We start from the raw sequence: 22715 nt of genomic DNA, 5'->3' as shown, positions 1-22715 counted from the left end.
AATACGCAGTGTATTTATTGTTCTATATTAAACACTACTGTAAACACTGACAGAGTTTGAATAATTGTTCAAAAGATTGTAGATACTTAAGCATATCTATAGATAATGTATGCATAATTTTATCTGCTTCTGTGTTTGTGTATTTATCCTCATACTATTACTTAGGCATTTTCAGAACCTGTTGAATGTAAAAGCAATGAGCTGATGAAGAATGAACTCAGGATCTGATACAGTTTTTTTCAGATGGTCTCATTTGCATTTTTTCTGCATGAGTTCCTGACGAGGGAATTTTAACTTCATTTGTACATTATTAGCAGAACTTTTGTTTCTTTGTGTGGGAAGTGTGTATGCTGCTTACATCATCTAGCTAAGAAGAGGCAATCATCTGACAGGAAGAAATTGGGCGAGAATTTAGGCTGAATGTCAGGAAAGCTTCCTCAGGATGAGCTACATTGTGAGATACTTTGCCAAGGAAAATAGTGTCTAAGGCACAAACTGAGATTGAGCCAAGTGTTGGAAAATGTAATGTAGAAACAGAGTAAGTATTTTGTATTACTCAGTGACCATGTATCTTTCTTAGCCTGAACCATGGCTAATCAGATTGTCATTAAGTATTGTTTAGTAACTTATTTCAAAGATGCCCGTCATGATAATGAGCTAAGAATGCTGTGAATTTCTCAAGAAGACTTCCACTCTCTCTTTTTTGAGGAAGGGATTATGGGGAAAAGGGGAAACAGTCGGGAGTTGGACAGTGTCTAATGAGTATCTGCTTTTCCCATTGAATTTAAGATAACTTCATTAGCCATGATGTTTTTCCAAGACCATTTTGTGTGAGGCTCTAAATAGATTGATTTTAGTGTTTAGGAGCCTAAATTTCTATGGAGAGTTCTCTAGCTGGCCATTTTTTGTTTGTTTGTTTCTTTAAGAAAATAAACTAAAGGAGCCAGTAAGTCAAATATAACCTTTTCTGGCAATTTGGAAAATTTAAAATAAAGTACTAGCTCCAGTAAACATTTCTACCAACACAGTTTTATCCCTCACTGTTAGACTTTCATTTAGGGGTTTTTGTTTGTTTGTTTCAGTTAAAATTTTGGAGGTTTTGTTCTTATTTTGGACTCAGAAGAAGTTGCTGATGACATTTGGGCACTCAAGCTCTTGATCTCTTTTAGAAGTATGTTGCTAAAAAACAGCTTGTCTATCTGCCTTAATGTCTCCAGCTTCTGTCTAGGAAGAAGGGACCCACACCCTGGCTTTCTGGGGTTTTTTTTGAGGAAAGCATATTTAAAGTCAGTTTCAGGACTTCTGACAAATAAAGCTTTTTAAAATAAATGCTGTGGTGAGTCTGACAGCTCAACATCCCTTAAGGGATAGTGTGTGCTAATTAAAAAACATTGTTTTTATTTTTCATAGTAAGTCAGAAAGTTCTCACTTTGATTAGTTAAGTGTTTATTTATTCTTTTATGGATTTCCAACTTTCTCTTTACATTGTAATGGACCTCACAAGGAGGCCTCTTCAGGGTGCATTCACTCCACTCTGGAGAAGTTTTGTTGACATCTGCACAGTGAGGGAAACAGGCCTGGCCGCAAAATTTACATATCAGGATTTGGAAAAGCAAAGAGACAAAGTAATAAACGTACAGAACTGATTTGGGGTGACTCTTAAGTAGGTCTAACAGCCAGAGTGAAAGTGGGAAAAATAAAATAGGGACTTAGCAAATAAGCAGCAGGATTTACTTTACAAAGATTTACCTTAATCGGATAATTTCTCTAACTGTTAATGCGTTGAATTTTTTAAAAAGTAAAAAGAAAAAGGCGACAAAAACTCTCCACCAAAACAGAGATTCCTTCACTTCTTAAATTGAAGATTTGCCCCCCAGTACAAGAAGCTTTGGTTTTGTTGTGTTTACTTTTTCTTCATGGGGAAAAAAATACTTTTCAGTGTCATAAATGTTTAAGAAGTGAAAGATACTTGTAACATAGTAAAATATGTACATTTACCAAAGTACTCAGTAGAATAATTTACCATTACAAATGTTGTGAAGCACAGGTATACTTGAATTCTGGATCTATTTTTTCTTAATTAGTTCTGTGCTCCAATTATGCTGTTTCCTGTGTTTATGTAGCCATTTCCCCCTTGATAATATGTAATGTACACATTCAAGCTGAGGATTTTTTTTGTTTGTTCGGAAAGCCATAACGGGAGGAAAAAACAGAAAAGTTTTCTTCTGCTGGCTATCTGAAATGACATTCTCAAGTTCTCTTTTGCTTCTGTTATGATTTGAACTCTCAGCCTTGTCAAGAGACGTGCACTGTTTGTATTAATGGTAGTGACAAAAAGATAAACACCCAAACTTGTAAGTACACAACTGAACTGTTTTTCCTTCATTGTGGTTGTGCTTGCGATTACTTTATCTTTTACAGTTTTCACTGAGTTACAATTCATGGAGTAAGCCATAAAAAGAAGTGCCATCTCTTACCAGATGATTAGCTACCTACCATGACCATATCCATTGCTGATTTATGTCTTTCTGCTACATGTTTTCGGGGGTTTACTAAAGAAAAAAGAGAAAAAAACAAACTGTTTTTTTTAGTTTTGTTTTTGTGTGGTGGGTTTTTTTTCTTTTCTTTCACACCAGGTAGTTCTTTTTCCTCAGCTGATATAAATAGTCCCTATATAGTGTAGATGAAATACATGCAGCAGAGTATTTCTCTAGTTAAAAGTGTCCAAAGTGCTGTGTTCAAGTTGTTGTCTTCTGTCGTTCACCTCTGGATACAGGGTAGTTACTTTTGAACAACACAATTTGTTGACAGACAGAAACTGATAATTTTGGTGAAAAACAGAAAACCAATAGAAGGAAAAAGGTGGAGCTCTTCTAGTTATGAAACCTACCAGCTTCAGTCTTCTTTGTAATTCTTCATAGATCAGAAGAAGTTAAATGCATTCTTTAACACTTTATAAAATGGTCCCATCTAGGTAGAAAATAATTCTGCTGACACAACTAAGCAGCAAGACTAACAGACAGGAGAGACTAAAATAGAGGGCAGGCAGAAGGGAGATAGACAAAGTTTCCAGCTCATGTTATAAGTGACAGTAGTGACAAAAACCCCACTGAGCTCTTGCCCACTGAAGGGAAGACAGGAATATAGGGCACAGAAAAATCAGAAGTTATTTGAAGTGTGTCCTTGTGCAATGAAGGAGTAGGTGGCATGCATGGTCTTTGTTATGTGAAATGATTTTTAGGGAAAAAAAAATCACTAACATATTCTGAAAAGAGATGAATGAAAGCACAGGAGATCAAAAAATGGAGCCCCAGATGTGTGCAGCAAACTTGTCCCAGTATATTACCCTCTAGTGGGCTTTTACAATCACTTACAAGGCATAAGTCAGTTGGGTTTTTCCCCTTTCAATTTACTGGCCATTACCTTCTGTTAATCTATTTAAAACTCCTGTAGGGTTAGGGTGTGAATATTTTTCACATAAACGAAAAATATTGGGGGGAGGGAAAACCTTAATGTACAGTGCTTTCTGCATTTCAGTTTTACTTCACAGTGATCAATGCATGCAGTGTTCAGGTATTCATAAGCAACCAGGTTCTTTGCAGTGTCCACTCACTGCTCCAGCTCTTTCGGTGAAGTCACTGGGTGTAAGCGTGCCTGGCACTGCAGAGTCCTTCACTGCCTGTTCAGGAAAATGTGTTCGGTAGTGGTTAACATTGCGTTACAGTAAGTCAGTCTATTTAAAATCCCAAATCAAGGAAGTAAGTGAGGAATAACCAGTTCATGCCTTTTGGCTTCTGATTTCTGAGCACACTGAAGATAAGACACTCCAATGCTTCATAAGACTTTTATTATCAGTACCTAGAACAGGAATTTTCTTAAACATGTTCATGTGAGAGTTTTCTAGTGGATCAACACAACAGAGTCTGACCGTGAATGTATTTTACCTTCCTGTTGGCCAAGAACTGTTTTCAAGTGGTCTCTTCCTTCTGTGAATTATATGTAACAGTATCGGAGTCCCTCCTCCCCATTAATCAGAGACAGATTTAAACATCTTGCCCTTCAGATTCCTGATGTTAACTCTTTGTAGCTGAGCTGAAGGAGTGATCACAAGTTCCTCTCTAGGCACTCCCCAGGCACATTCGGTATTTTCATAATGAGTTCACGTGTCCTAGGTTCAGTATTATTTTTTAATGTTAGGAATCTTGAGTTCTCCTTTTTGCCTTTAGCACACAACAGTAGCTATGTTAGTTACAAGAAGCATAGTCCATGCTGTATGAACTCTCTGGCTGTTAAAGATTACTGACTCATGGAGGCAGGTTAGTAGATTGTCCTGTTTGTTTAAAATTCAATTCTTAGAACTGGGCTATAATGAAAAATTCCTAAAATTGATCTAGGTGCCCTATTTTAGATGTACAGCTGTGGCCTGAGAACCTGAATTAAAGATGGCCTAATGAAGGTAGTGTTACAGGAACTTAGTTTACAATTCTGTTGATACACAAGTTTCTTGAAGTAGATATGACATGCTGCATTTTCAGATTGGTTCAGTGGTGCTGTCAGTAGTAAAACATAAATATTTTAAGCTGTCACTAAGGTAGTAGTCCTCTGAATACCAGCAGGGAGATTTCTGAGCAACCATGAATAACTCTTAGATACTTTCCTGCCTGTAATCACTACACTCAGGAATCACCGACACCTTAAATTTTGCTCTGAAACTAACAGGGAGCAGGTAAAAAAGGTTTGAGCATTAATACTTGTTGCATAATTCTATCAGTCTTCATGTGGCATCTCCCAAAGTACATTACAGAGCCTAGCTAGGAGTTGAGAAGGTCTGAATAGCCACTGTGAGCTCCACAATTGTAGAGAAGGCTGGTATCCTAAGCTTTCGTATCAGTGCATGGAGGCTACAAGTTTATTCTTACAAATTTATTCTTCTGTGGCTGTTTAAGAACCCCAGAGCAGCAGCTGAGACTGTAGGACTGGCAGGCTGGGACTGGCTTGCGCTGCCACTGTTAGTAATTCAGCAAAGTGCTTTTCCTTGCGTGTACTTCAGCAAGGCAAAGTTCAAGCAGCACTTCCACCCTCCAAACTTTTATTGCTAATGAGGGTCCTTTATTCAAATCCGTTTCTTGGCAAGGCATACTGTGAGGGGAATGAAGTCAATTTTGTTAAAAGTTACTGTGGGAGAGCAGTAACAGCATTGTTAGAACCCATGTCTGGGCAATTCCCTTGATACCATTCTTTGCATCCTAATTTCCCCATGAAACCTAATTAACAACATGCCAGTGTTTACATCTTTATTCGGTATTGGTAATACTTGGGATAGTGTTTGACATTTGGAATAAAGACTTGACACATGAGAAGAGCTGTGCAATTTTTTTATTATTTTATTCAGGCTACCAAGGGAGAAGGGGAGAAATAAATGAAGATGCAGGGAAGAAGTTAAATTTTAAAATTAATACTTTTCATATGATATGAATTTTGGAATTTTTTCCCCTACCACTTCAACTACATTATAAAGCATAACCTATCTGAATTTGTTTGGGCCCCTTTTGTACACAGATGCTTTTTCTGTGGAGTGTCTAATGTTTCAGCAAACACAGGACTCCTTTGCCAGTTTGTATGCTGTGAGTGGGAGAGTAAATTATGTGCTCATTCTGCAAACACTTTCAAGTCTAAGATCTGATTTCCTTCAATTTAATACATGTAACAAGTGCCTGTTTATTAATGGTCATAAAACTAGCCATGCCCTTTAATAATTTCAGCTGGATTTTTTTGTCTTGATACCAACCTCTGGCATTCGGTTTCTCGAGACCATTATGTATTACTAGCACAATCTCATTTTTATTTCTTAGAATTCTTATCAGCTGCTGTTTTTCATTTCTCCACTTCATTTCCTTGTTTATCTTGTAAAATGTATTGTGTTGCCTTTCTTGAAGGCTATTTTCATTTGTATTTGTATTATTTGTAGACGATAATATCTCAAAGTATATATTTTGTTATGTAATCTCTTATTTTAAAAGATGTTTTAAGTGTAAATTTTTGGTATAATTTTATAAAAGAGTAAATATATTTTAAGTCTGCAGTAAAAACTTAAAGACTTTTCTAAAGGTTAGCATCACATGGTTTTCTTGTAATCTGAGTTTATAAAATACTATTGAATGTGATGGTAGCAGGAAAAGACATGGTTTGACCTTACTTGGGTCAAATATTTGAGGTATTTAACCTGTCTCTTCATTCAACTATGTAAAAAGAAAATGAAAACTAGCAGTCTTCTGAGATTTGCGGTAAAATAAAGAATTATGAGAAAATAAGAGAATATCTGACTTCATATATACATCTATACATATACATGTGCATATATATGGAACATGACTGTTTTCAGTAATCCATTTTCTTAAGGCTTTGTTTTGTGCATCTTGAAGATATAAAATAGAATTAACATAAAGGTGTTTGTAGCAATTTCACTTCAGCAGTTCACAGTGCTTGAAAGGCGTGTAATATTCCTCGGAGGACAGATCTGCTTTCTGTACATAGATGGCATTGTATTGTATGGTGTAAATAATTTTTAAGGCTGTCCATAAAATGTATTAGACATCTCATTGCCACTGCATGTTATCAGAAGCAGTTTTTTCACTGGGTACATGGCAGGTTTGTAGCCTCTGACTTTACTGCTAGTTGGAGTGATTGATAATATGTATCTGCTGTACTTTCTCAACTCAGCAGGACAGTTTGAGCATCAGCTATTAAAATGCCTTTAACAGTAAATTTGGTTTGTCAAACCAGATCATTTAGTAGAAGGCAATTACAATAAATGCAATTTCTGTTCCACATACAAACAGTAGGAATTGAGTAGGTTCTTCTTGGTGCTGTTTAAAGTTGTGCTTCAAGTATTAGTGATCTGACAATGCCCAAGAATCTTGTGTTTATGACCAAAACAGATTAGCGTACAAACATTAAAACTTAACTACTGTAAAATAACAACAATTCTGGGAGTTTAAATATAATTATATTTTCTCTTTAAATATTTATAAGGCAACAAAGACGTTTTAAACTTACTACAAATTCTCAAATGTGGAATTTAAAACAGATGGAATGAATATGTAGCTTTTCCCTCCAGAGACATCACAGGCAATGAATGCACTGAGTGAACAAGGTAGTTAAAGGGAAATAGCATTAAAAAGAAGTATTAAATGAACATGTAGCTAATATACTTATCTAAATATGCCAAACACAATTTTTCCATCTTTAAAAACTTTTAATATATGGAAATTTTGTGGGTAACTTTACTTTCTTTTGCCTGCAATGATAAGTTCAGACACAAATAATCTGCCTCATTATGCAAAACAAGAACTGTTGTGATGCATGTGAAACTTGCTGCCATAACTTCATGGTATCATTATTCTTATCTAAGTGCCTTTTTTTTCCTTCCCTATGTGTCTTGTCATTCACTGAGCAATGTCTAAAATCAAAGTCGTCTTGCAGTCATTAAGTATTGTCTGTTATGGTTGCAGTTCATGAAGAGATGAACAACTCATTAAGAAAAAATAATCATAAGATGCTTGAAGTCATTTATAAGACCTGTAACTTCCTGTATAGTTCTGCTAAATATTTGTTCTGTTGGGAACTTGTCCTGTACTTCTGTAAGACCTTGCCATTAGGTAACATAATGATGTTCAGATGTTTCTGGAGCAGTGTTAAGTGAATAGGGTCAGATTGTGGGAGCTTCTGATTTCTGAAGATCTGTTTTTTTCTTTTGATTTCCGTAGTCAGCTTCAGTGAGCTCCCTGCATGAGCCCTGTCTTTGTCAGACACCCGTTAGCTGCAATGTTCCAGAGTCAACTGGTGAATCTGGTGTCTTAATACCCATTCATGACAGAAAGTGTGAGTAGGAGAGGCAGCATGCTGCCATGGGACTCCGTGACATAGGGCAGAATGCTCATTTCTGAGACTGAATGAAGTCCCATCTTAAAGAGTAGGAATATGCAATGGCAAGTTTGGATTTTAGCAGGCAAAATAGCCTAGATCAGATGAGCAGTTTTGAATGTACCTGTTTCAGCATTCCAGATTTATATCGGTTGGCAATAACTGTAGTAACTATGCTAGAAATTAATTAAATAAAAGGAAATCAAGAGGTATAAAAATGTTATTTCATTTTATGCCTAAAGAATAAGCCATATTCTGTATTACCTAATATGATAACATTTAACTTATGTATTCTGTATTTAGACCCACTTTAGAGTTAAAATGTATTTGACTATTTTTTTCTTTTAAATTCTGAAGCAAGTCATTTGAGACTGTTTTGCACAGCATTCTCCTGGAGAAACGGGCTGCTCATGGCTTGGACGGGCATATTCTTTGCTGGGTAAAAAACTGGCTGGATGGCCGGGCCCAAAGAGTGGTGGTGGATGGAGTTAAATCCAGTCGGCAGCTGGTCACAAGTGGTGTTCCTCAGGGCTCAGTACTGGGGCCAGTTCTGTTTAATATCTTTATCAGTGATCTGGACAACGAGATCGACTGCACCCTTAGTAAGTTTGCAGACAACAAGAAGTTGGGCGGGAGTGTTGATCTGCTTGAGGGTAGGAAGGCTCTACAGAGGGACCTGGACAGGCTGGATCGATGGGCCGAGGTCAACTGTATGAGATTCAACAAGGCCAAGTGCAAGTTCCTGCACTTGGGCCACAGCAACCCCATGCAATGCTACAGGCTTCGGGAAGAGTGGCTGGAAAGCTGTCCAGCAGAAAAGGACCTGGGCGTGCTGGTTGACAGCCGCCTGAATATGAGCCAGCAGTGTGCCCAGGTGGCCAAGAAAGCCAATAGCATCCTGGCTTGTATCAGAAAGTGTGGCCAGCAGGAGTAGGGAAGTGATTGTCCCCCTGTACTCGGCACTGGTGAGGCCACACCTCGAATGCTGTGTTCAGTTTTGGGCCCTTTGCTACAAGAAAGACATTGAGGTGCTGGAGCGTGTCCAAAGAAGAGCAACGAAAGCTGGTGAAGAGTCTACAGAACAAGTCCTGTGAGGAGCGGCTGAGGGAACTGGGGTTGTTTAGCCTGGAGACAAGGAGGGTCAGGGGAGACCTTCTCGCTCTCTACAACTCCCTGAAAGGAGGTTGTAGAGAGGTGGATGTCGGTCTCTTCTCCAAGTAACAAGTGATAGGACAAGAGGAAACAGCCTCGAGTTGCACCAGGGGAGGTTTAGATTGGATATTAGGAACTACTTCTTCACTGAAAGGGTTGTCAAGTATTGGAAGAGGCTGCCCAGGGAAGTGGTGCAGTCACCATTCCTGGAGGTGTTTAAAAGACGTGGAGATGTGGTGCTTTGGGACATGGTTTAGTGGTGGACTTGGCAGTGCTAGGTTAATGGTTAAACTTGATGATCTTAAAGGTCTTTTCCAACCTAAACGACTCTGATTCTATGATTTGTTACACTATTTCATCAGTTGCAATACTTTGATAATTTATTCTTCTTCAGTTTGAGAGTATGACTGCATTTGTAGTTCAGCTGTTGGGTTACATTTTAGGAGTACCATATAGCTTTGTGAGTGTAACTTTGAACTGTGAAGTTAACTTTATAGTAACCTTTAGTGAATCCTGTAATGTCTATAATATTTGTGCTGTTTCTCTTGAATCTAGCTGCTTTCTGCTGAATGAGAAGCGACTGTTCTGTGCAGTCCCTGATTTCTCTGGGTTATCCCATAAAACTTTAAATGGGTTTGCAATATCCTTGAGTGAGAGCAGACTTCAGACCCAGTGGTCCAGACATTCATTTGCATTCTTTTGGAAACATCTAAATGATGTTGTATTTAGGCTTTATACATCTACTCAGAATTACATTTGTGGAAGCAGAATAGCAAACTTGAGTTTGATTGCAGAGAACTTGGTAATTTCATGACGTGATGCGTGTTGTCTGAAAGGTGTCCGAACAGATCACAGGAATCATGTGCTTATTTCTCCCCATTGATTGGGAAGGGAAACTTATGTGGCTGTATCAAGTGCAGAGACTGTGGATATCTAATGTTGAGTGACCAAGTTAATTGCGTGGTAAGTTCTTGAGACTCTTTGTATTATTATTGTTACTGAGATGGTAATGTCCTCTGTCAGATCTTGCTGTTGGCAGTGCATGGACTGATCCATTAGGGAACACCTGAAGTTCCCAGATTTTGTGGGGACTCTGTTATTTGAACTCAAAAATACTTTTTTTTTCCTCTATTCTCTTAATGCCAATCCTTAGAGTTCATATTTCTCTATTGTTACTTGGCCCTGAAGAAAGTTAACCAGTGTTAGTACAGAGTGGTCTCCAAGGTCCAGGGTTTCAGGGTCATTCATGAGGCTTGTCTTCTGGGAGGAAGAAAGGCACTTCTGCTCCACAGCCATTACACACACAGAGGATATTGGGGGCCTCCTTTACTTCCAAGAGAATCGAGTTACTGTTTTTATGAAAGGTTGTACTGGACCTTGGGATCTTTGAGTGCTGATGTACCATAAATGTTGTAATTTGCCATAGAGATGGAGATACCACAGAAAAGGCAAGATGCTTGAGAGTGGTTGGGCTGTATTTGATAGGTACTTGCTATGTTGTACCCTGATCTGAGAGAGCAGAGGTCACCTTCACCTTGTTTAGGAGCATATGGAAACAGCTCAGAAAGCATATGCCTCAACTTCGATACTGTTGGGTGTAAAATGAATGAAATGTGGTTTATATAAACACTTTATTAATGATTCGTGTACTGATGTAATGAAAAAAATTTAAAATTTATTATTTTTAATTACATGCTGTGCTTAATAGTGTAGTGGATAGTTCAAAAATAGGAAAAAAAGAAGATAGTATGATGAAGTATTTCTAAAATGACGTGTCATTCCTGCCAGTGAGCTCACAAAATGTATTGATTGCAAACTGTAACATTTTCTTCCTTGCCTGATACTTGGGAGGAACAAAGGAAACTACCAAATGAGAGAGCCCGAGAGGACCTCCTGGTATGTGATATTCTCCCCAGCTTATGAGACAAGGTCGCATCTGGTTAGTGATCACAAAGATGGTCACAGTACTCTCTTCAAGGTTTGCTTGTTTTTATACTGTGCTTAGCAATTTTCTTAGCATGAGTGGGACTGTTTGTTCTTTGATTTTATTTATTTATTTTCTTTATTTTTCATTTCTTTTTCCCCTTGAAGTGCAGTCCTGGGAGTAATGCTTGAATTGGCTTCCCTCAGCGAGGTCCTTGGCTTTTCTTTGTTCCATTAGCACACAAAATGGTACAAGTACAGTCCTGGTGCTCATCATGCTTTCAAGAATGATGAGATGTTTCTTTTGCTTCTCAGTTTGGGAATGTCATTTCTGTTAGTACTAGTCTCAGTTACAGTTGATGTGATACTGTCTACCTAACTTGCCCTGTAGCTTACCTGTACTGGAGACCGGTGGAGGAAAAAGCAGAGTTAAAATTAGCACCACATGTGTAGGCTATTAATTTTGTAAAGATTCTTATTCTGTCTGGAAGAGGAGAATAGTGTTTTTCATAAAAAGAAGTGAAGAACCTATGAAAATGTGCGGGGTCTCTTTGTATTAAAGAGCAGTATCATTACCTTCACGTGTGTGAAAGATGCACTGTCTTGTGCACAATATGCACAATAATAAAAATTTCTGCAATAGCTTGCTTGAACTGAAGGATTTAACAGAACTGAACCTCTGATTTAAAAAATAGCTTTTAAATCTTTATTTTCTCTTTCCTTCAGTCTCTTGTTCAACAGCATGTGCCTCTTGGATTTTCTTTTTCGTCTCTTTTTTTTTTAAATTCCTGCAGCGTCACCATGGTTAAGCATCGAGTCACAGGAAGGGCAGCAGGTCAGATTGAATGCTTGGCTAATTGTTGTGGGATTTGAATATATTGGGGAAATAAACTGTAGAGTTGGAGGTCTCCTGCTTGCATGGAATTCACAGTGTCCTGAAGGAGGAAAGCCGCATGGGTGGAGGGGAAGAATGAAGACTGGCTGAGTGCAGGAGTGGCAAGCCAGTGCCTCCAGCAAAGGAGTCCTGCATGGGTGGAATTAAGGCAAAACTGACTATGGAAGTGGAGAGCTCTGACAGTGTTAGGATCGCTCTCTCCTGCAGTCCCCACCTTAAGTTTTTCTGTGCCAGAATGATTTGAGCTTTGCAGTAGAATCTGGTTTTGGTCAGGATATGGGATTGTCAAAATTCCATCAAAAGTATCCTAAACTGTCTCAGATCTTAAGGTCCCACCAGTGATCTACTTTTCAAGATCAAATTTAGTTCTCCATAAATGAGGTTGTGTGCTTTCTCGTAGCACTTGCCTCTGTCTCAGCATCACTCAAAAAACTGGATATGCCACCAGTTTCTTTTCAGATGAACCTTAAAGAATATCACTTCCCAGATGAAGAGGAAGTTCAGAATCTCCTCTTGGTTCATACAGCATCTGTACTTGTCTCTAACTTTCTCAATTTTTCATAGCCTGGAAATAGAAAGAGGCATTGATGGGAGCAGAACAGGAGTTGATACCCAATTATTAAAGTACTATGGCATCGTTAGAGGATAAAAAGACAGACCATTCTTTCTGTAGGACATTTGTGTCTGAAATATGGATGCTTCCAACGAAACCCCTATCTTAATCTCTCTGAAAATCAGTATTTCTGGAATAGTAAATATTTCTGAAAGTGAAAAAACCAGGACAGAATCCGATGGCAAATACTTGGAAAGATACAGCTTTCAAATCTAGTTTATCTACTCACCCATAATTAGATGTTCTGAGGGAAAAATGTATCAGGAAGCATTTATTTACCAAGACCCCTACCAAGTAATTCCAAAGTCAAGATACACAAAAACTGAAATTATGATTGCAGTGTTAAGTTTCAAATATTATGTGTACATACCGTATTTTTTTTCTGTGTATATATACACCTCATATCAATGTGTACTTTTTAGAATAAAAATGTTTAGGTTTAAAAAGTTGATGGTAGAATCTGAGGGAGGAATATTCATGAAGACCGACTTTATCCAAGGGTGGCTGATTTTTCTTCTGCTTGCTCTGTAATCAGTAGCAAAGAAAAACTCCTTGAGGAGACCTAACATCTGAAGTTAGATTCCTCCTCTATATTGTTATTCAGAGAAGTGATTGTTCCTCCAATGTTTCATGAGGACTCCGTAAGGAGGCTGGCCTTTCTGTGCTAAAGGCAGCCTTTGTGCATATTCTCCTATGTCAATTTTTGGCTATTTTAAGAAACAGTCATTTCAGGTATGACACTATAGTAATTTATTTTTAAACATAAGCTATGTGATGTGAAAAATTAAAAAATAATGTTCACTTGAAAAAACGTAGAGAAAAATAATTTATTCAGCCATATATAACTACTCCCAGCCTTGATTGGCATGTGATTTATAAGCATCCCCTTGTGGCAATGTATTAAGACCACTTGATACAGCACTAGTTTTTAGCTAAGAAGCTGAATATTGCATTGCTCATTGTACATGGAATTGCCCGACCTATGTTACTACTTGTCCATAGTTAAAACTTTGTAATCTTCGGAACCTGCTTTAACATAATCTGAATTTCAACTCTGCTTGAAAAAAATGGCATTGGTAGTGATATTTTTTGAAAATTAACACAAGCTTGGGTATTGTTTGATGTAATCTTTTTTTGTAAATGTGGGAGGGATTAAGATAAACTTCAAATATATTAATTTTTTTGTTTTCTAAGTATGTGATTTGTCTGTGTAGAGTTTTCCATACAAAGCTGTAAAAATATTTGTTCTACTAAGGTCATGTAGTTACAAGCACTGAAATTCACATTATTAATTTTATGTAATATTTAAACTTTTTAACTATTAAAATAGATACTGAGGTCTTAAATACATGACTAATGTTCTATCATGACATGTTTATATTCTTTATAGCATGTAAACCTGATACGTAACTAAGTTACATAAATGCCTGGTTGTCTGTGTTTGGTCTCTACTGTTGTATTAGAGGTTGTATTGGTTAGGAGCTGTTGATACAGGTCACAGACTGAAAGAAGTGTTTTTTCTGACAGATGAGATGTTAGCAATTGTTAGGAATTGCGGGAAGGATTTCAAATTAAATTATTTCTTTTTCTCTAACAGAGCAATATGTTTCCACATTAGAAATGCATTACTATGAATATATTACCTATGAGATTTCTTGCCTACTTTGAATGAATTTAATTGGTATTTTCCAGAAGTCTTATACAACATGAGGCAAATCAGTGTTTGTCAGCATTCAGAATTCATGAGTCATTCAGTACTTCAGGGAAATGAGTTTCATTTCCCATGTGCAAGTGTGATAATTCTGTGTTGCAGTGAAAAGTACTCATAGCAGATTTGGAGCATAGAATCATAGAATCGTTTAGGTTGGAAAAGACCTTTGAGATCATCAAGTCCAACCGTTAACCTAGCCCTGCCAAGTCCACCACTAAACCATGTCCCGAAGCACCACATCTCCACGTCTTTTAAACACCTCCAGGAATGGTGACTGCACCACTTCCCTGGGCAGCCTGTTCCAATGCTTGACAACCCTTTCAGTGAAGAAGTAGTTCCTAATATCCAATCTAAACCTCCCCTGGCGCAACTTGAGGCTATTTCCTCTTGTCCTATTGCTTGTTTCTCGGGAGAAGAGACTGACAGCCATCTCACTACAACCTCCTTTCAGGTAGCTGTAGAGAGTGAGAAGGTCTCCCCTGAGCCTCCTTTTCTCCACGCTAACCAACCCCAGTTCCCTCAGCTGCTCCTCATCAGTCTTGTTCTGTAGACTCTTCACCAGCTTCGTTGTCCTTCTCTGGACACGCTCCCGCACCTCAATGTCTTTCTTGTAGCGAAGGGCCCAAAACTGAACACAGCATTCGAGGTGTGGCCTCACCAGTGCCGAGTACAGGGGGACAATCACTTCCCTACTCCTGCTGGCCACACTATTTTTGATACAAGCCAGGATGCCATTGGCCTTCTTGGCCACCTGGGCACACTGCTGGCTCATATTCAGGTGGCTGTCAACCAGCACGCCCAGGTCCTTTTCTGCCTGGCAGCTTTCCAGCCACTCTTCCCCAAGCCTGTAGCGTTCCATGGGGTTGCTGTGGCCCAAGTGCAGGACCTTGCACTTGGCCTTGTTGAACCCCATACAACTGGCCTCGGCCCATTGATCCAGCCTGTCCAGGTCCCTCTGTAGAGCCTTCCTCCCCTCAAGCAGATCAACACTCCCGCCCAACTTCTTGTTGTCTGCAAACTTACTGAGGGTGCAGTCGATCCCCTCGTCAATATTGTTGATAAAGTGTCTGGAAAATGTCTTTCCCAGATACAATATATAAAACAAAAGTTTCTCATAGTTAAAGCATTTTACTGTAATTCAGATGATAAGCTTGATTTAATTCCTAATTCTTTCACTGTAAAAGTGCCTCACTTGATATTATTGCTGTCGTCTTCTTGCAACTGGGAATCTGGTTAACTTAGTTCTCTCTGTGACCTACCCAGTCCTCAGCCCTACAAATAAATATATAAAGCTCAAAAGGTATTAACTGTTCTTGTTATTGCAATTCAACATTGTAGATTGCCAGGTGAAGCTCACAGCTTGTAAAGCGCTTCAGGGCTTAAAATTTCTGTGTCTACATTGTTATTATTTAATAATGAATAAGCAGCTGCATCAATGTTAAATTTAGTTAAATTTCTCTTTATATCCACTGGTCCTATGTAAGTAAAAGAAGATGAAGAATGATGCATATACAGTCTGCATATCATACAGTCTCCCAAATTCAGGGCTAGAAAACTAATTAGAAAACTCATTCTAAAAATTAACATTGATTAAAATTTGAGAAAATCTAGAAGTGGAAATGTTTAGATATGTTTACAAAAATTTTATTCTTCCCTTTTGAGCATAGTGTAATCATTATTAAATAATTACTATTTTTACTAAAAAAGAAAAGTTTTAAAAAGTGTGATAGAAGCTTATTCAGATTACTCACACCTTTAGAGAAGTTATACTTTCTTGATCCAATAGTTATGGAATGCCACATAGTTCCAGCTCCCAGCATGGCTAATATATGGCAGTCAATCAAATAATGTGATTGTTTCTCTTGTTTGGCAAAAGCACCAGTCTGCCTCTAGAAAAAGAACATCAACAAAAAAAGATTCATGCAGTTTTAACTTAGTGTCAATTCATCAGTCTTTTTTTAATTAAGATGCTAGACAAGTATTAGGCAGACATAATAGGAAAATATTACTTTGACAACTGAGAGAACTATATTAGATCTAGTAAAAAAGAAACAATTTTCTAAACTAAAGAACTTAATCAACTTTTTAACTTTGGTATATATAACTCACTCTATTTAGCATTATTGATAAAAATACCATTAAAATACCATAAGTACCACCAAAATCACACTGAATTTGTAAATACTTGAAAAAGAAACATTTAAAAAATTGAAAATACTTTTTCTAAGCCAGCTTTGACAACTTATGAGGTCATTCTCTGTTTGTGTAACTGCAGCATTTCAATACGCTCTGTCAGCCTTCAAGCCAATGTGGTGAAGCACCTTAATCTGTCTTTCCTAATTCATGATCTTGCACCTTTCCAACCCACCCTCCTTCCTTCCAGAAGTTAGCTGTGAAATTGAATTAATGTACCAATAATGAGATTAAACTGTGGTTTTCACACATCACAGAGAAACTCCACATCTGTACTTGGAGACATTTTTGACTATAAACACAACATGGATTTCTGAAATTGCTATGTACAGAAACCATTATGGTCTTTTTGACATTGTTTGCCTGTTCCAACTATCTGTGATTTCAACCTAGCACAATAACGAGTAGGAGAGGGATTATCGTCTTGGCAGGAAGAAAGTTACTCTATTAGGACCACACAGTGAAAATTTCAGATTATCTAAAGCAATCGGATTTCTATAGAAATGGTTGTGGGAGGATTAGATTCCTAATCTGGGGGGGGAGGGAGGGGCTGTATGCCAATTTGTAACCCTCGACAAGGAAACTGTAAGGTAAAGTAATTGCAGTGATAGGAGTCAGCAATGAAAGGAAATGTATAAATGCATGTGTAAGGCAAAAATTCTTCTTTCTCTATAATTTTCAGTTTCCAAAACCTAGGCACAACCTGGTGGAAGTTCGTGGGCGCCTTTTCACAGTGGAACATTCTGAGTCTTGTAATACCGGCTGTTGAAATGGGTCTGCTGGGATTCTCTCTGGTATTTTGCTGGTGTGTTCTCCCTCGCCAAAGCCCATTACTTGCCTAACTCCTCATTTTGCTGGGAGGTGAATTGCCACATCAGGGCTCTTGTCAGTAGAAGCTTTCAGCCCAAGGGTGAGCTTTGCAGCATGTTCTGTTGATGTGGCTCAACAGATCTGTACAGAGGCACAGACCCTGTCTAGATGAAGTGCGTGACACCTTTTAATTAGCCTTGCAATACCCACTGGCCATTCCTAGTTGCATATATAACTGTGGGAGTGAATAACATTGTGCTTCAGCCCGGCAAAGCCACTTCCCAGATGACTCCTCTCAGTGCCGTATGCTTCCTATGAATATGTTCTTCCACAGTGTTTGAAGCAAGATAGTTCATTGGCTTTGCAGCAGTGTTGAGTGAGACTGGTAGTAGTTGTGTTTCAGTCATTTTAAGGCTGTCAAGAGGGCAATATATGAAGTGAGGTCTCCTGGTGTGGTGTGGAGGCTGCCTAAACATGATAACATTGAGCAGTATTCAGCCATAGAGCCATATTCAGCTCCACGTTAGTTTGACTGGCAATGACTAGCAACAAGACTAGCAGTGATTGCTGATATCAGTAGTAACTACTTCAATAATATGAATGTCTCTTTTAATTGAACTGTGAGGTATTTAATATATTGTTGCTGTATATAGCAATGACTTTAAAAGGCAGAGAAAAAGCTTACTTTTGTACATGAAAAAGCATCCACATTTCTGTACCAGTGACTCCAGCAAGCCTTCGGGATTTCTGTATGTGCCGAAAGCCATGTACATGCTCTGTAAGCTATCAAAACTTCCAGCTGCTGCTTCCACATGTATGCACTGCAATTCTGCCTTGTTGTGGGCAAGTCATTTGACAGTTTTGTACCCCTGTTAATTTTAATCTGCCTTGCTTAGTGATCCTTGGGATAGAGACTCTTAAGTGCATGCACTTTGCCTTGTAGAAAGTGTTGAGTCTCAGTTAGATTGCTGGATGTTGCCTAAAAACCTATATATTTTGGGGAAATGTCCTCTTGGAGAATAACGTAGCTTTGTAGTCTGTTCCAGTCAAACTGATGGAGTATGTTGAATGCAGTGAAAACAGTCCTCCTCATCCTCAGTGCTTGATTTTTATCTTTAAATGTAGCCCATTTTGTTCACTGCATCATTGAACATGCCAAGTGTTGCCTTTGCTCTCTTGGACTTTTTTACATTAGGATGTCAGAGAGAGTCTCAACTTTTCCTGAAACTCTGTCCTTCTGAGAGATATGTGGTGATTCTGTGGTCTTTCAAATTGTAATGTTAGGTTTGGGAGGAAAGAAAATGTGTTTGTGTTTCAATGGATTTATTCTGTATGTTTATTATTACAGCCTTTGGGAAGTTTTCGTGCTCAACTGACAACGTAACTTATCAATTATTGTTATGGAAGAGTCACAAGAGCTGTATTCATTCACATTTGGCTTAGGTACATGTTAGCTTTGCCCAGACCTCCAAACCTGCCAAAACGCAGATGTGGAATGTGATGAGTATGGTAAAGACTGGTGAGGAGAAAAAAAGCTATTCATGAAGAAGACCTAAATTTTGCCAATAGTTAGTATAATAGAATATTGTAACATGCTTTATTATGCTTTATTTCTGATGTGTTGGCAGTTTTCAGTTTCTTCTGATTTTTCTGCAGTAAAGTCAATTCAGTTGGTTATTCTGCCTGCCCCTAAAAGGCATATGGTGAAATAATCCTACCTTTTTTTAGTGAGTGGCCCAATGGCGTGGCTGGCATTTGTATTCTGCTGCGTGTGTGTTTCCAGCCCAAATGACTAGGGACCACTTCAGGTGATCGCTGCTGAGAATAGTCTTCAGAGAGGGGTTCCCAGGACTGGATTTACGCTAAATAAACAGAGGCCATGAGGGGAAAACTGTGATTCATTAGGAACCCTGGTTTAGGTTAAAGTGATAAAAATAGCTGCAGGACATCTTAAATTAGTTTAAAAACTAGAAAAGTGAAGGAATCCAATCTAGAGTATTTTGTGAATTGTCCGCTTTTCTTTTTAGAGTTCTCTGCCTTACTCTGTTCAGTATAACTAGGTATATAATCCAAAGAGATAGCTGAAAAGATTCAGCTGTCAAAGATTCAGATTCTGTAAACACAGGCTTTTTTAGGCAGTGCTGTCAGTAGTACTATGTTTGTCTTCTCTGTTCTGCTAAAACATGTTCCTGGAAGTTTTTGTTTTCTATTCTTGTTTTAGGCAAGATGCAAGAAATGGAAGTAAAATACCAGAAAACTCTTCTATATATTGCCAATAAACTTACTACATCGTTCATTACAATTGCTTTAGTTATTCATGGAAATGTTCCGTAATAGACCAGTGAACATGTGTGTTGTATGTTTTATGCAAAGAAGACATAATTATTTGACTTCTACCCATATGCTCTTACCATAATGTTACGGACATGAATTTCTCAGTCTTGCACATTGGCAGAGTTACAATGACTCCACTTTCTGCAAATACTCTGTATTAAAAAGATATGCTTTATGTTTAACTTGCAGATCCAGAATGCTAATGATGTGCTAATAGCACCGCTGGAGAAGTTTCGTAAAGAGCAAATAGGAGCAGCAAAAGTAAGTGGCTATGGAAACAATTCTTTTTCATTTCATGTTTATTTGAGTTTATCAGTGTGTTTTGAAGGCTGGACTGAAAACAGGCATTTGTGTTCAAACATACTTGATGCCATCCTCATTAGTGTATTAGTAAATTATACTGAATTATTTGCTTCAGAGAAGGAGATGATTTAGAAACAGAGTTTAAAGACTGATTATATGCATAGGGTACAGCTCTTGCTAGTCTTGCACATTCTTACCATCTGGAGTTCTGTTCATCTTCTGATGTCTGCATTTATGTTATGTTGCACCTTGGGTTAACCCAGAACTGCACAGAGGGTTCAAACAGCTTCTATGGGTACAGTGGCCCTGACGTGACTGTTGTATGAAGACCAAAAGAAATCAGCATGCTTTAGGCATACTCTCTTTCAGTCTCTGCTTTCCCTCTCCACTTTACATGGCTGATGCAGCCCAATAATTCGTATTCATATTGCCAGAGTATTCATTTTCATATTGCCCAGAGATTTTCCCTTGGTGGAAGTGCTCAAGTTGGTCATTTAAGCCAGTTCTCTGGTGTTGTTACATCTCTGTTAGAGAAGCAGTGCAGGTTGTCTATACCAGGGTTCAGTAGTCAGCCCAGGAAATCAGATATATTGGGGGAAAAGGTTTTGGAAAATGAACTGTTAGTCTCAAAGAGCTATTTTCAGTCTGATTCTGGAGTCTTAAGTGGTTATCAGTGACTGCTTTGATCACAATCTCAGAGAGATGCATAAAGGCTGCGGTAGTCAATTAGAGGTATGGTTAATAACAGTTCTGTCTGTCTACATGAATATGCTAGTTCTGAAGCATTTTGCATCTTGTATTAGCACTCATAAAATTTTCTGGGAAATTTTCCATTTGTAAGGTTAAACGGGTATTAAAAAAATATCTCTTTGATGTTGTAGCTGAGGTTGCACTTGTGCTGTACTCAACCTCAGAAGAACAACAGAGCTATTGGAAAGAGGGACCAAAGGTTTATACTTTTTGTACTGCTATTGTGAATGTGTGGCAAACAGATGAGACTGCTTCTGCGCAGGAACTAAGTAAATGTTTGAGAAGAATTTTTACTGTGAACTTGAGGTCAGATTTCTCTGAAATGGATGTTCTTTACCCTCTTACTCGGTATGTTTTTGTGTACAACTGCATTCTTCTCTTGTCCCACCCCTGTGCTGCTGTGAGATGCAGGGCTGGGAGTTTATTTACCATGCTGCACAAATTAGAATTTAATCCCAGCACAAAATTATTTTTATTTTTCAGTAGGTTTTAGTTGCATTGTTCAGTTCTTTGTGTTACCATTTCATGTCATATTCCTATAGTTTAGGGGATATCATTCTTCTCTGCAGAGCGCCCTGTTTGAAAGCCTAACCTGTCATACTATTGACTGTCCTGGTACATCAGAGAGACGACCCACAGGTGGTTCACAGGGCTCTCTGCAGAATTGTGTAAGACAGTTGCGTCTCCTTTGAATATGTTGCTCGGTAGATGTCAACACATATGTAATGATCTAATTGAAGATGACTCCTTTGGTTTTTGAATCAGCAAGTATTTAACATTAAAGACAGGGCACTACAGGACAGTTTGAGTCCTCTCTGTCCAGTATATCACAACGCCTGGTTTCTTTTCTTTTCCATATCCCTTCCAGATGAAATATGGGCATTTGCCATCTTATATAGTTTGTGGAAACAGTGATTGTTTTGACTTGTCTGTGGTCACACAACGCTGTACTCAATGAATTCAGGAGAGAGCCTGGCTCCGCTAACTCTTATTCCAGTGTCTAATGCACTTTATCATGCAGCGCTGTATGTGTTTGGGGCAGTCCAGGATACTGGCTTGACACATTGATACCATATAGAGAGCTCTCTCAGCTCATTGTTTTATAAAATGTCAAATAAACTTGTCTTTTCTTGCACTGCTCATGGAGTTCAACTGTCAAGCTCAAAAACGAGAGATTCAGACTGCCTGCATAACCCAGAATGCGATACAAACATTCACCTCCGAATTGATTTTTATCAGTGGAAGCAAGTACAGTTGGCCTTTAATTAAATGGAATCAACACAAAGAAGTGAGAGATTAATTATATTTCATACTGTTTTTCTAGTAATTAAAAAATAGCAACATGTGATCTAGGAATAATGAGACCAGTATGAAACAGAGCAGAAATTTGGGGCTTTCTGAAACTCATTGTTAGTAAAGTAGACAATATGGTCAGATCGCTTACCCCGACTTCTGTTCACTGGGCTCAACCTTTGAGCTTGTATGAACTCTTATAAATACAGGATGAGTTGAGCTTGCTAGTTATTTATCTGCAGTTAATGAAGGTTTGTACAGAGATGTGGCTCTTTGAACTCCTCTGGGGTGATCGGAACTGGTAGCCAAACAAAAAACATAGATGCTTTCTTGTTCCTTGGATTTCAGCAGCAAGTTTCACAGGACACTGAGAATGTCACTTTTTATTGGAGGTCTTCTCTAAACACGTCAGCTGTATGGACCATGTATCAACTGTTACTTTTTGCTCTGAAATATCAGGTTTCAGCTGTTTTCTCTCCCTAGTATTAACTTACAACAGTGTGTAGAATTGTATTCATATCAAAACCAAACTCACTCCTGTTTCTCTTGTCATCCTTTCCCCCCCAAAAACCCCAAAACATTTCTGTGTATGTGGTGTTCTCCAAAGAGAGAGGCTGAGATGGTACAGACTCCACAGGATAGCTGATAGTTATGTCCTGTTATATATTTCTAAAGCTGTGAATTCACAGTTAATTTGCATCATAACATCTTATGGACCAACATTTTAAGAGATTAGGTATAGAAGCACGAGGTTAATTGCATATGCCTTTTGCATTGGCAATTTCAGCAGTAGCTAGAGATGCAAGCATCTGGTC

General features: G+C 38.3%; 1 protein-coding gene across 2 annotated transcripts in view; it reads left to right on the top strand.

The window, feature by feature from the left end:
• The window catches only part of ARHGAP42 (Rho GTPase activating protein 42), a 173129-nt gene that overhangs the window by 70999 nt on the left and 79415 nt on the right, over window positions 1-22715 (top strand). For both annotated transcript variants that reach the window (XM_072850669.1, XM_072850668.1), the window contains exon 4: window positions 19744-19815. In XM_072850669.1, coding sequence (XP_072706770.1) covers window positions 19744-19815 — 72 coding nt within the window. The remainder of the gene's footprint in view (window positions 1-19743; window positions 19816-22715) is intronic.

Source organism: Ciconia boyciana, chromosome 1 (assembly GCF_034638445.1).
Source record: "Ciconia boyciana chromosome 1, ASM3463844v1, whole genome shotgun sequence".
Taxonomy (NCBI): Eukaryota; Metazoa; Chordata; class Aves; order Ciconiiformes; family Ciconiidae; genus Ciconia; species Ciconia boyciana.
The sequence above is the reverse complement of the archived record's forward strand: the minus strand, read 5'-3'. Positions and strand labels throughout refer to the sequence as shown.